This window comes from Conger conger, chromosome 5 (assembly GCF_963514075.1).
Source record: "Conger conger chromosome 5, fConCon1.1, whole genome shotgun sequence".
Taxonomy (NCBI): Eukaryota; Metazoa; Chordata; class Actinopteri; order Anguilliformes; family Congridae; genus Conger; species Conger conger.
In genome coordinates, this window is record NC_083764.1 from 68210892 (window position 1) to 68225254 (window position 14363).

Sequence of the window (14363 nt, forward strand, 5' to 3'; positions counted from 1 at the left end):
CAACATGGCCGCCACAACGTGAACAACATGGCCGCCTTACTGTGAACAACATGGCCGCCACAACGTGAACAACATGGCCGCCACAACGTGAACAACATGGCCGCCACAACGTGAACAACATGGCCGCCACAACGTGAACAACATGGCCGCCTTACTGTGAACAATATGGCCGCCACAACGTGAACAACATGGCCGCCACAACGTGAACAACATGGCCGCCACAACGTGAACAACATGGCCGCCACAACGTGAACAACATGGCCGCCTTACTGTGAACAACATGGCCGCCACAACGTGAACAACATGGCCGCCACAACGTGAACAACATGGCCGCCACAATGTGAACAACATGGCCGCCTTACTGTGAACAACATGGCCACCACAACGTGAACAACATGGCCGCCACAACGTGAACAACATGGCCGCCTTACTGTGAACAACATGGCCGCCACAACGTGAACAACATGGCCGCCACAACGTGAACAACATGGCCGCCACAACGTGAACAACATGGCCGCCACAACGTGAACAACATGGCCGCCTTACTGTGCACAACAAGGCCATTGGGGTTAGGGTTTGGGTTAGTGTTATGCTGTGGCACCTTGGTTTTGCCAATCTGGTAGGATGAGGGGTCCAGGCCAGCCTCCTGCAACAGGGCCAGGATATTCCTCTGGGGCTCAGTGTGATCTTTCAGTAACAGCAGTTGGAATGTCTCTGCAAACTCCTATGGACACAGACACACAGATACTGCAGGTTGCACACACTCAGAAGAGACAGCAGGTTGCATACACTGTACCACGCACTAGAGCAGCTAACCCCACCCACTACAGAAGCTAGCCCTGCCACTGTAGCAGTTAGCTCCACCCACCTGGAAGGTGACCTTGTTGCTGTATCCAGCCCTCATCATGTGCACTGTCTCGAGCAGCCCAGAGGCCTGCAGCTGGGCCCGAACCAGGTCTTCATCAAAGCACAACTCCTTCTGTACACACACACACACACACACACACACAGGTCTTCATCAAAGCACACCTCCTTCTGTACACACACACACACACACACACACACACAGGTCTTCATCAAAGCACAACTCCTTCTGTACACACACACACACACACACACACACAGGTCTTCATCAAAGCACAACTCCTTCTGTACACACACACACACACACACACACACACACACACACACACACAGGTCTTCATCAAAGCACAACTCCTTCTGTACACACACACACACACACACACACACACACACACACACACACACACACAGGTCTTCATCAAAGCACAACTCCTTCTGTACACACACACACACACACACACACACACACAGCATCATTACACACACACACACACACACAGGTCTTCATCAAAGCACACCTCCTTCTGTACACACACACACACACACAGGTCTTCATCAAAGCACAACTCCTTCTGTACACACACACACACACACAGGTCTTCATCAAAGCACAACTCCTTCTGTACACACACACACACACACACACACACACACACACACACACACACACACAGGTCTTCATCAAAGCACACCTCCTTCTGTACACACACACACACACACAGGTCTTCATCAAAGCACAACTCCTTCTGTACACACACACACACACACATACACACACAGGTCTTCATCAAAGCACAACTCCTTCTGTACACACACACGCACACACACACAGGTCTTCATCAAAGCACAACTCCTTCTGTACACACACACACACACACACACAGGTCTTCATCAAAGCACAACTCCTTCTGTACACACACACACACACACACACAGGTCTTCATCAAAGCACACCTCCTTCTGTACACACACACACACACACACACACAGGTCTTCATCAAAGCACAACTCCTTCTGTACACACACACATAGGTCTTCATCAAAGCACACCTCCTTCTGTACACACACACACACACACACACACACACACACAGCATCATTACACACACACACACACACACACACACACACACACACACACACACAGGTCTTCATCAAAGCACAACTCCTTCTGTACACACACACACACACACACACAGGTCTTCATCAAAGCACAACTCCTTCTGTACACATACACACACACACACACACACACACAGGTCTTCATCAAAGCACAACTCCTTCTGTACACACACACACACACACACAGGTCTTCATCAAAGCACAACTCCTTCTGTACACACACACACACACACACACAGGTCTTCATCAAAGCACAACTCCTTCTGTACACACACACACACACACACACAGGTCTTCATCAAAGCACAACTCCTTCTGTACACACACACACACACACAGGTCTTCATCAAAGCACAACTCCTTCTGTACACACACACATACACAGGTCTTCATCAAAGCACAACTCATTCTGTACACACACACACACACACACACACACACACACACAGGTCTTCATCAAAGCACAACTCCTTCTGTACACACACACACACACACACACATCATTACACACACACATACACACACACACCCACACCATCATTACACACACACACATACACACACACAGCATCATTACACACACACACACACACACACCCACACCATCATTACACACACACATACACACACACAGCATCATTACACACACACACACACACCCACACCATCATTACACACACACATACACACACACAGCATTATGACACACACACACTCACACACACACACACACACACACAGCATCATTACACACACACACACACACAAACACAGCATCATTACACACACACATACACACACACAGCATCATTACACACACACATACACACACACAGCATTATGACACACTGACACACACACACACACACAGCATCATTACACACACACATACACACACACAGCATTATGACACACACACACACACAGCATAATTACACACACACATACACACACACAGCATCATTACACACACACACCCACACCATCATTACACACACACATACACACACAGCATTATGACACACACACACACTCACACACACACACATACACACACAAACAGCATCATTACACACACACATACACACACACAGCATCATTACACACACACATACACACACACAGCATCATTACACACACACACACACACACACCCACACCATCATTACACACACACATACACACACAGCATTATGACACACACACACTCACACACACACACATACACACACAGCATCATTACACACACACACACACACACACACAGCATCATTACACACACACTCACACAAACACATACAAACACACACAAAGCATCATTACACACACACACATACACACACACCATCATTACACACACACACACACACAAAGCATCATTACACACACACAAACACACACCCACACCATCATTACACACACACATACACACACAGCATTATGACACACACACACACACACACAACATCATTACACACACACATACACACACACAGCATCATTACACACACACACACACACAGCATCATTACACACACACACCCACACCATCATTACACACACACATACACACACAAAGCATCATCACACACACACACACACACACACACCATCATTACACACACACATACACACACAGCATTATGACACACACACACTCACACACACACACATACACACACACACAGCATCATTACACACACACACACACACAGCATCATTACACACACACACACAGCATCATTACACACACACTCACACAAACACATACACACACACACACACAAAGCATCATTACACACACACACACATACACACACACCATCATTACACACACACACACAAAGCATCATTACACACACACACACACAGCATCATTAAACACACACACACCATCATTACACAAACACTGATATCCACAGCTCACGTATGGTATGGTAGCATCGTATAGGTCTATAAGTATGGTAGTATGGTATAGGTCTATAAGTATGGTAGCATGGGTATGGTGGTACAGTTTACATGGATAAGTATAGGAGTATGGGTATAGTAGTATGGGTTTGGGTACCTTCTCTGCATTGGAGCGGATGCACTGGATGAAGGAAGGATGGGCTCGCTTCAGCATTTGCAGCAGCTTACACAGAGAGACCTGTCAATCACACACCCACAGCCCTGTCAATCACACAATCCGACACACCCACAGCCCTGTCAATCACACACTCAGACACACCCACAGCCCTGTTAATCACACACTCAGACACACCCACAGCCCTGTCACTCACACACTCAGACACACCCACATCGTGAATGCTCAAGAGGCTCACCTGTAACTGAGAACTGTAGCAGGGCAGGGACTGGGTAGAGTCACACAGTGTCTGTCCCACTATGCACTTCAGGGAACGTGTACTAATCAGATTCTGCAAAACAGTAAAAAGTATGAGCAGCCAGACACCCCCCCCCCCCCCCCCCAAACACACACACACATACCAACATGTCCACAAACCAGTAATAATAAAGGACATAAACAATATAGACATACAGTCAAAAATAATGACATGGACACAGCGGACACACAGTACAGAATAATGACATGGACACTATAGACACACAGTACAGAATAATGAAATGGACACTACAGACACACAGTACAGAATAATGACATGGACACTACAGACACACAGTACATAATAATGACATGGACACTACAGACACACAGTACAGAATAATGACATGGACACTACAGACACACAGTACAGAATAATGACATGGACACTACAGACACACAGTACAGAATAATGACATGGACACTACAGACACACAGTACAGAATAATGACATGGACACTACAGACACACAGTACAGAATAATGACATGGACACTACAGACACACAGTACAGAATAATGACATGGACACTACAGACACACAGTACAGAATAAAGACATGGACACTACAGACACACAGTACAGAATAATGACATGGACACTTGCAGGTTCATTAGCAGTACAGGTAGCGTCCAAATATTCTGGCTACCTATTAACACAAATCCATCCACACACACACACACACACACACTGAGACATTTAGAACACACACATGCATCGATAGTGATGCACACAAACATGTGAACATTTGAGAAAGTGGGGAGGACTTTAGAAAGGCGGGGTAGACTTTAGAAAGGCGGGTAGATTTTACCTTGGGAATGATCTGCTTCTTCCTGTTGCCTTTGCTCTTCCTGTGGGGGGGGGGGGGGGGTGACTGTGAGCAGCAGAAATACACACACACACACACCACAACTCTGCAATCTGCCTCTATCTGACTAGTCCATGCTGACTGGACCTGGACTAAAACTCAACCCTGCTGACTGCGCCTGGACTAAAACCCAACCCTGCTGACTGTGTCTGGACTAAACCTCAACCCTGCTCTCTGGGCCTGGACTAAAACTCAACCATGCTGACTGCGCCTGGACTAAAACCCAACCCTCCTGACTGGGCCTGGACTAAAACTCAACCCTGCTGACTGGGCCTGGACTAAAACTCAACCCTGCTGACTGGGCCCGGACTAAAACTCAACCCTGCTGACTGGGACCGGAATAAAACTCAACCCTGCTGACTTGCCTGGACTAAAACTCAACCCTGCTGACTGGGCCTGGACTAAAACTCAACCCTGCTGACTGGGCCTGGACTAAAACTCAACCCTGCTGACTGGGCCCGGACTAAAACTCAACCCTGCTGACTGGGCCTGGACTAAAACTCAACCCTGCTGACTGGGACTGGAGTAAAACTCAACCCTGCTGACTTGCCTGGACTAAAACTCAACCCTACTGACTTGCCTGGACTAAAACTCTTTTAATACTGTTTTCTTTAATATAGAGTGGGGTGCAAAAATGTGGGCAGTCCTGGTTACAATGAATCTGTATGTAATCCAAAAGCAAACCTGAACTCTAAATGGTACAGAGTTAAATATGAGACCTTTCTGCACATTTTAAAGCAAGGTTGCATTTTATACTTCACTGCTTATAAATAATGAAAAAAATGGAAAAGGGCACTGTGCAAAAGTTTGGGAACCCTTTTGGGTCACTTTTGGATCCTTAGTTACTTTTTAAAAGATGATTTCTAAGGCCCAGACCCAGGCGATTTACTGTTACTTGCTTCAATAAGTCAGGTGAGTGTAATTAAATTAATTAATTAAGTAACAACCATGGGTTCCTCTAAACAGTTGTCTAAGGATTTCAGAATTTAGATGGTTCATTTCCACCAAGAAGGAGAAGGCTACAAAAACTCTGTCAATGTTTCAAACTACCTGTTTCCACTGTCAGAAACATGAATAGAAAATGGAAGATTAATGGAACAGAAGTCTGGTAGACCAAGAAGGATTTCACATAGAATGGCCTGAGACCTGGTGAGAATGTTCAACCACACATCACTGCAAAAGAGGTGCAAAAAAGAGTAGCAAACACAGGTCTAGCTGTTCACAGGACAGTAATACAATGTACTTTAAACAATAAGTACATTAAACAATAAGGACCAAAGAAGGTATGTTTGGGTGAAGCTTTTGTAGAGAAGAACACCTGGCCAACTGTGAAGCATGGAGGCAGATGCATTATGGCAGCTGGTGGCACAGGAAATATTGTTCCCAAACCTTTGCACACTACTGCAGTGTAATGTAATTATGTGTACTGTTATATAGTGTAATGTAATTATGTGTACTGTTATATAGTGTAATGTAATTATGTGTACTGTTATATAGTGTAATGTAATTATGTGTAGTGTAATATAGTGTAATATAGTGTAATGTAATTATGTGTAGTGTAATATAGTGTAATGTAATTATTTGTAGTATAACACAGTGTACTGTTAGATAGTGTAATGTAATTATGTGTACTGTTATATAGTGTAATGTAATTATGTGTACTGTTATATAGTGTAATGTAATTATGTGTAATGTAATTATGTGTAGTGTAATATAGTGTAATGTAATTATGTGTAGTATTATATAGTGTAACGTAATTATGTGTAGTGTTATATAGTGTAACGTAATTATGTGTAGTGTAATGTAATTAAGTGTAGTGTAATATAGTGTAATGTAATTATGTGTAGTGTAATATAGTGTAATGTAATTATGTGTAGTGTAATATAGTGTAACGTAATTAAGTGTAGTGTAATATAGTGTAATGTAATTATGTGTAGTGTAATATAGTGTAATGTAATTATGTGTAGTATAACACAGTGTACAGTTATATAGTGTAATGTAATTATGTGTAGTGTAATATAGTGTAATGTAATTATGTGTACTGTTATATAGTGTAGTGTAATTATGTGTAGTGTAATATAGTGTAATGTAATTATGTGTAGTATAACACAGTGTACAGTTATATAGTGTAATGTAATTATGTGTAGTGTAATATAGTGTAATGTAATTATGTGTACTGTTATATAGTGTAGTGTAATTATGTGTAGTGTAATATAGTGCAAGCCCCTCTCCCTTACTTCCTCCTCTCATAGCTGGCGAAGATGTCCTCCATGGCCTCTAGGGGGCGATCTTCGGACCGGTCGAAGGAGAAGTCCAGCAGTGAGCTGCGGCTGCAGACAGAGGAGGCGTGTTTATCTGTCAGGCAACCAATAGCAGAGCAGGACAGGAGCTCAAGTCCCTCCTAAACCCTGGCCACGCCCACCTCTGCAACCGCTCCACCTTGGTGCTGGACCTCCTGCGCAGCTGGCCAATCGGAGTGCGCGATTCGCGCTGCTTCAGACCTGCAGGAAAAGGCCAAGATTCAATCCTATACACACCAGTATGTGTATGTGCAACACGCATCGATGCCACATTACAGGTATATCTCACAAATTTAATATAATGCAGAATACACACTCACCGAACACTTTATTAGGGTTAGGGTTTACTTTAGTACACCTTTATTATATCGTGATTATCTAATCAGCCAATTGTATCGCAGCAGTGCAATGCATACAATCATGCAGATATAGGTCAGGAGCTTCAATTAATATTCACATCAACCATCAGAATGGGGAAAAATGTGATCTAAGTAACTTTGACCATGGAATGATTGTTGGCGGCAGACAGGGTGGTTAGAGTATCTCAGAAACTGCTGATTTCCTGGGATTTTCATGCACACTTCAGCTGTCCACCACAGGATGTTGGAGTTGGAAGTAAATAATGAATATGAGCTCAAGGATATTTACATCCTTGAATGAATATGAAATGTATGAAATGAGCCTCAAACCATCATGCTGCTGCCAGATATGCAGCAGACATGGAGGGATCACTTCAAAGGTTTCTCCTGAATAATTTATCCATTGGGTTCATCAGGACACAAGGAAACAACCCTTAAAGTGACCCATCCATACATACTGCATATCTGACAGCAGCATGATGGTTTGAGGCTCATTTCATACCCTGGACTCTTAATGACTTAAAGCCATTTAGCCAACAAATGTGTTCTATACTGTATCAGCATAATTTACAGCTGAATTTAGTCCCACCCCTAATTCCCATAGAGATCCATTCAAATGTAGAGTTTTAGTATTGCTTTTCCTGGGAATTCCAGCTGTACCTGCATTCCTGGCGGCCAGGCAGAGGCCAGCCTTCCTGAAGGCCGCAGTGATGCGGAACACGGCCCGGACCACACCCCACCGGAACGCTGCCACAGGATGTGACCTCAGCAGTGACCTCACAAACACACGACTGCTGTGCTTCAACAGTGCAACCATGGCCACCGGCACAGAGTCCGTATCCTTCTCCCGGAAACCCTGCCAGAGCCCAGAGATTTACACAGTTACACACTGCACACAGAGATTTACACAGTTACACACTGCACACAGAGATTTACACAGTTACACACTGCACACAGAGATTTACACAGTTACACACTGCACACATAGATTTTACGCACTGCACACAGCATTACAAACAGATTTCACACATTTTACACACTGCAGAGCCAAGATATTTTATTTTGTAAAAGTATGAAATACAAATGAACTGCTTTAGACAGCATTGGATCTCTCAAAGTAGAACAAAACTGCACTCAATGTTCCACCCTAACCTCTACCCTGGCCTAACCCTAACCCTAACCTCTACCCTGGCCTAACCCTAACCCTAACCTATCTGCATCAGGCTTGAAATGAAAATGACCCCCAAGATATCCATTGAACTCACCCCCAGGTACCCCCTGAAATCACCTCCAGGTACCCCCTGAAATTGCCAACCAGCTACCCCTGAAATCACCTCCCCCCCCAGGTACCTTCTGAAATCACCCCTTAGCTACCTGCCCCTACCTTGATCTGGTACTTCACTGTTCCAGCAAAGTGCAGGATGAGGAAGGCACACTCCCCCTCGGGCGGGGCTGAGAAGAAGGGGTTCCTCTGGTGCTCCTGCCGGAACCTGTCCAGGAGGGTCTCATCTGTAGCCTGCGGAGAGCTAGAGAGAGGGGTCGAGGGAGAGAGAATAATTAGCTATCAAATCACTGGTCACCACAAAAAGACCTGGCTGTGTGCCACTTCAGCCTGGTAGAGGTGGAGAGGTAGAGGCCCACTTCCTACTTTCAGTACCTTTAGATCAGAAAACAATATTGTCCCAAACTCAATGTGCTAATCATTCAATTCGAACAAAGAACCAAAACAATTCCTGCATGGGGAGAGAGAGAGAGAGAAAGAAAAAGAGAAAGAGAGAGAGAGAGAGAGAGGGGGGGGGGGGGCTGGCAGCATTCCTGAGAAGAGTGGAAGAGGAGACAAATTAGACCCAAATAACTACCAAGGCATTTGCGTGAGCAGTAATCTGGGGAAGGTTTTCTGCAGGATTATTATATATCATATACGCCTGAATACTGGCCTTCCTTACCAAACACGTCTTATTTGCACCCTACGCACTCTAATTAATCAACATGGAAAAGGTTTTGCATGCTTTATTGATTCTTAAAAAAGCATTTGATTCGATTTGGCAAGAAGGTTTATATTATACTACTCTCCTACTGGTGTAGGGGGTAAAGTGTATGACATAATTCAATCAATATATGCAAATGTGGAGTGAAAATGGCAATAAAAGGACTGATCTCTTCACTCAAGGGTGAGGTGTTAGACAGGGAAGTACTGTCCCCTACTCTATTTAACAGTTACCACTTCATTAGGTAGACCAGAACACCAGCTTGTTAAAGCAAATATTTAATCAGCCAATCACATGGCAGCAACTTGATGCATGAAAGCATGCAGATGTGGTCAAGAGGTTCAGCTGTTTTTCAACCAAAGGTCAAAATGGGGAAGAAATGTGATCTAAGTGACTTTGACCATGGAATGATTGTTTGTGTCCAAAAGGGTAGTCTGAATATCTTAGAAACTGCTGATCTCCTGGGATTTTCATGCACAACAGTCTCCAGAGTTTGCAGAGCATGGTACAAAAAACAAAAAGCATCCATTGAGCAGAAGTTTTGCGAACGAAAACACCTTGTTAATGAGAGAGGTCAGAGTAGAGGGGCCAGACTGGTCAAAGCTGACAGGAAGGTGACAGTTATGCAAATAACCACATGTTACAACAGTGGCATGCAGAAAAGCATCTCTGAACATACAATCTGTCAAGCCTCTTAAGAGGATAGGCTACAGCAGCAGAAGACCAGTTTTTAAAGAGACAGAGGGCCCCCTTCCTGGGGAGAAGGGTCAGGATGACCCAATGACAGCTCCTGAGAAGTGTCTTTGATTTAATACTGTCCTGCAGAACATCAAATAAATCCTTGCCGATATATTTCCAAAAGTGCATATAAAAATTTCCTGGAATTCCATCCATTCCAGCCTGAGGGGGATCTGCTCCAGTCAGCTCTTGAACAGAAAGCTCTCCAAATGCCCCGCTGCTGAGGACACGGGGAAGGCTCTGTAGAAGCCCCTCTCCAGGGCTCCTAAACAATGCATACCTGTTTTCTGAGCATTATTTCATTTCAAGTTAAAAAAGAAAGCAGTTGGGGTGCTCTTCAAGCAGCATCTCCCCCATCCCTCCCTACCTCCCTGTGAACCTTGTTGTTGTCTTTGTGATTTACGTTGTGTTTTGATATTTTTAGTTGGCTAGGTTATAGGCTATAGTTAAGTTTGGTCACATTTGCTTTGTTGTTTGTTTGTTTATTTATTTGTTGTTAAAAAAAAGGAAAAGAAAAGGCCCTGGTCCTTATCTTTGTTGTACAGGTAGCAGTTGAAATTGTACTTCCCTCTAGGGTCTTTCAGCACACTTATCCCTGGTTATGGGTATGCACTTTGTTGTACGTCGCTCTGGATAAGAGCATCTGCCAAATGCCATTAATGTAATGTAGTGTAGTGTAGTGTAGTGTAGTGTAGTGTAATGTAATGTAATGTAATGTAATGTAGTGGCGTGGCGTGGCGTGGCGTGGCGTGGCGTGGCGTGGCGTGTCGTGTCGTGGCGTGGCGTGGCGTGGCGTGGCGTGATGTGATGGGTGCCAATATTACATGATGAATCGTGACCTCACCATGGCCCCCACACTGTTCTTCTAACAAGGACCAAAACTCTTGGAAAACCTCTGCACCATGTCAATCTACTCTAACCCGTGCAGAGCATTTTAACTTTGAAGTGGATGTGCACTGCTGAGCAAACACCGTATTTAAGTTTTTCCTCCAACCGAGTTTTCATAGGCCCCCATTTACCCATTACATTCCTTCCAAAAAACTAGATTTTTCAGAGACACTAAAATGCCAGTAAGAAGAGGAGCAGTTTGGTTTGAGTCAGGTTTAAAGTAATTAAATAATGGTCAGAAAAACTACAAAGAAAGCACAGGTACCCAGAACCCTACTATTAACACCCTTTGACACATACAGTGGGAGCAATAGTTATTTGATCCCTTGCTGATTTTGTAGGTTTGCCCACTTACAAAGAATGGAACTGTGTAGAATTTTAATCATAGGTACATTTTAACATTGAAAGACAGAATATCACAAAATAATCCACAATAACAACATCATATAAATGTCATAAATTTATTATAGTATTTTTGCATGAAATAAGTATTTGATCCCCTACCAATCAGCAATAATTCTGGCTCCCACAGACCAGTTAGTTTTCCATTATGAAGCACTCCTAATCTCAACTCATTACCCAAAACACCTGTGTCAACTCGTTACATCGTTATTTAGCTGTATAAAAGACACATGTCCACACAATCAATCAGATTGCAACGTTTCCATCATGGCCAAGACAAAGGAGCTGTCTAAGGACATCAGGGACAAAATTGTAGACCTGCACAAGGCTGGGATGGGCTACAAGAAAATAAGCAAGCAGCTTGGTGAGAAGTTAACAACTGTTGGAGCAATTATTAGAAAATGGAAGAAACACAAAGTAACCGCCAATCTCCCTCGGTCTGGGGCTCCACGCAAGATCTCGCCTCGTGGGATATCAATGATCATGAGACAGGTCAGGGATCAGCCCAGTACTACACAGGAGGATCTTGTTAATGACCTGAAGGCAGTTGGGACCACAGTCACAAAGAGAACCATCAGTAACACACTGCACCGTGAAGGATTAAAATCCTGCTGCGTGCGCAAGGTTCCTCTGCTGAAGAAGGCACATGTACAGGCCCGTCTGAAGTTTGCCAAAGAACACCTGGATGATCCAGAGGAGGCTTGGGAGAAGGTGATGTGGTCAGATGAGAAAATAGAGCTATTTGGCATCAACTCGACTCGCCGTGTATGGAGGTAGAGAAATGCTGAGTACAACCCCAAGAACACCATCCCAACTGTGAAGCATGGAGGTGGAAACCTTTGCTTTGGGGGTGTTTCTCTGCTAAGGGGACAGGACGACTTCACCGTATCGAGGGGAGGATGAATGGGGCCATGTACCAGGACATTTTGGGCGACAACCTCCTTCCCTCAGTGAGAGCACTGAAAATGGGTCGTGGATGGGTCTTCCAACATGAAAATGACCCAAAACATACGACCAAGGCAACAAAGGAGTGGCTCAAAAAGAAGCATATTAAGGTCCTGGGGTGGTCTAGCCAGTCTCCAGACCTAAATCCCATCGAAAATCTGTGGAGGGAGCTGAAGCTTCGAGTTGCCAAGGACAGCCTCGGAACCTTAAAGATTTGGAGAGGATCTGCAAAGAGGAGTGGACCAAAATCCCTCCCTGTGCAAACCTGGTGAAAAAAAACGACAACAAACGTCTGACCTCTGTGCTTGTCAACAAAGGTTTCTCCACCAAGTATTAAGTCCTATTGTTCTATGGATCAAATACTTATTTCATGTGAAAATATGATATAAAATTTATATGATGTTGTTATTGTGGATTATTTTGTGATATTCTGTCTCTCAATGTTAAAATGTACCTATAATTAAAAATCTACACAGTTCCATTCTTTGTAAGTGGGCAAACCTACAAAATCAGCAAGGGATCAAATAATTATTGCTCCCACTGTAAGTATATCTCATCTGAACCAAATGTGCATCTATGTGTGCTGCCAAGCAACCAAATTTCTCTCCCTCCCCACGTGGGCAGCTCTGGCGAACATAGCAGCAGATGGAGGGTGAGGTACACGACTGGGACCCGTTGGTGGTTGGTTCAAGACCCAGTGTAGCCACAATAAGATCTGAACAGCCCCACATTGCTCCACGGGAGATTGGCTCCTCTATAGTCTAATCAACTGGAAGTGGATAAAAGTCACAGCTAAATAACAGTAATGTATAAAAGTGACAGCTAAATAATCACTAACCGTATGTAATGTGAGGTGCAGAGACTGACCTGTTCTCCTCGTACAGAAGGGTTAGGGTTAGGGTTCGGGTTAGGGTTAGGGTTAGACAGACCTGTTCTCCTCGTACAGAAGCTGAATCAAGCCATTGGGCTGGCTGCTGAACAGCTGGATGCAGCCGGAGTTGTCCCTGTAGTCAATGGTCTGCCAGCTGAGTCCCTCTGCCTGGTACTCCTCCTGGCATCAAACACAGGTCTGAGCCCAGAGTGTCTCCAACAGACAGGCTAAACCAATCAACTGTCTCCAGCAGACAGGCTAAACCAATCAACTATCTCTAGCTGGCAGGCCAAACGAATCGTTCTTTAACATGCACGTTGAAAAGTTTTGTTGTGCTGGTCTCACCTGCTCCAGCTGGAAGACATGCTGATTGAAGTGATACTGCAGGAGCTCACTGGTGTAGTTCATACAGAACTGCTCGAACCCATTTTCCCTGCAGTTCTCAAATCCAAACAGGTCCAGGACGCCAATGAACAAAGGCTGCTGCTGGGACTGAAAAGATGAACTAAAATCATTCACTCAGTCAGTCCAGTGACTCCATCATTAGTATAGAGATAAAAACATGACATTTTAGGTGTAGAATCCATGCTGATTGGCAGAGCATTCCCCCTACACTCAGCTCACCAATGCAGGGTCCGTG

General features: G+C 44.4%; 1 protein-coding gene across 1 annotated transcript in view; it reads right to left on the reverse strand.

Moving 5' to 3' along the window:
* The window catches only part of LOC133129019 (unconventional myosin-IXb-like), a gene marked incomplete at its 5' end in the record, with an annotated part of 59057 nt that overhangs the window by 33951 nt on the left and 10743 nt on the right, over nt 1–14363 (reverse strand). Inside the window, 12 exons of the mRNA XM_061242823.1 lie at nt 602–724; nt 869–979; nt 4052–4132; nt 4308–4400; nt 5176–5215; nt 7470–7562; nt 7655–7733; nt 8552–8747; nt 9276–9417; nt 13782–13903; nt 14069–14215; nt 14348–14363. The exon at nt 14348–14363 is cut by the window's right edge and continues 101 nt beyond it. Coding sequence (XP_061098807.1) covers nt 602–724; nt 869–979; nt 4052–4132; nt 4308–4400; nt 5176–5215; nt 7470–7562; nt 7655–7733; nt 8552–8747; nt 9276–9417; nt 13782–13903; nt 14069–14215; nt 14348–14363 — 1243 coding nt within the window. The remainder of the gene's footprint in view (nt 1–601; nt 725–868; nt 980–4051; nt 4133–4307; nt 4401–5175; nt 5216–7469; nt 7563–7654; nt 7734–8551; nt 8748–9275; nt 9418–13781; nt 13904–14068; nt 14216–14347) is intronic.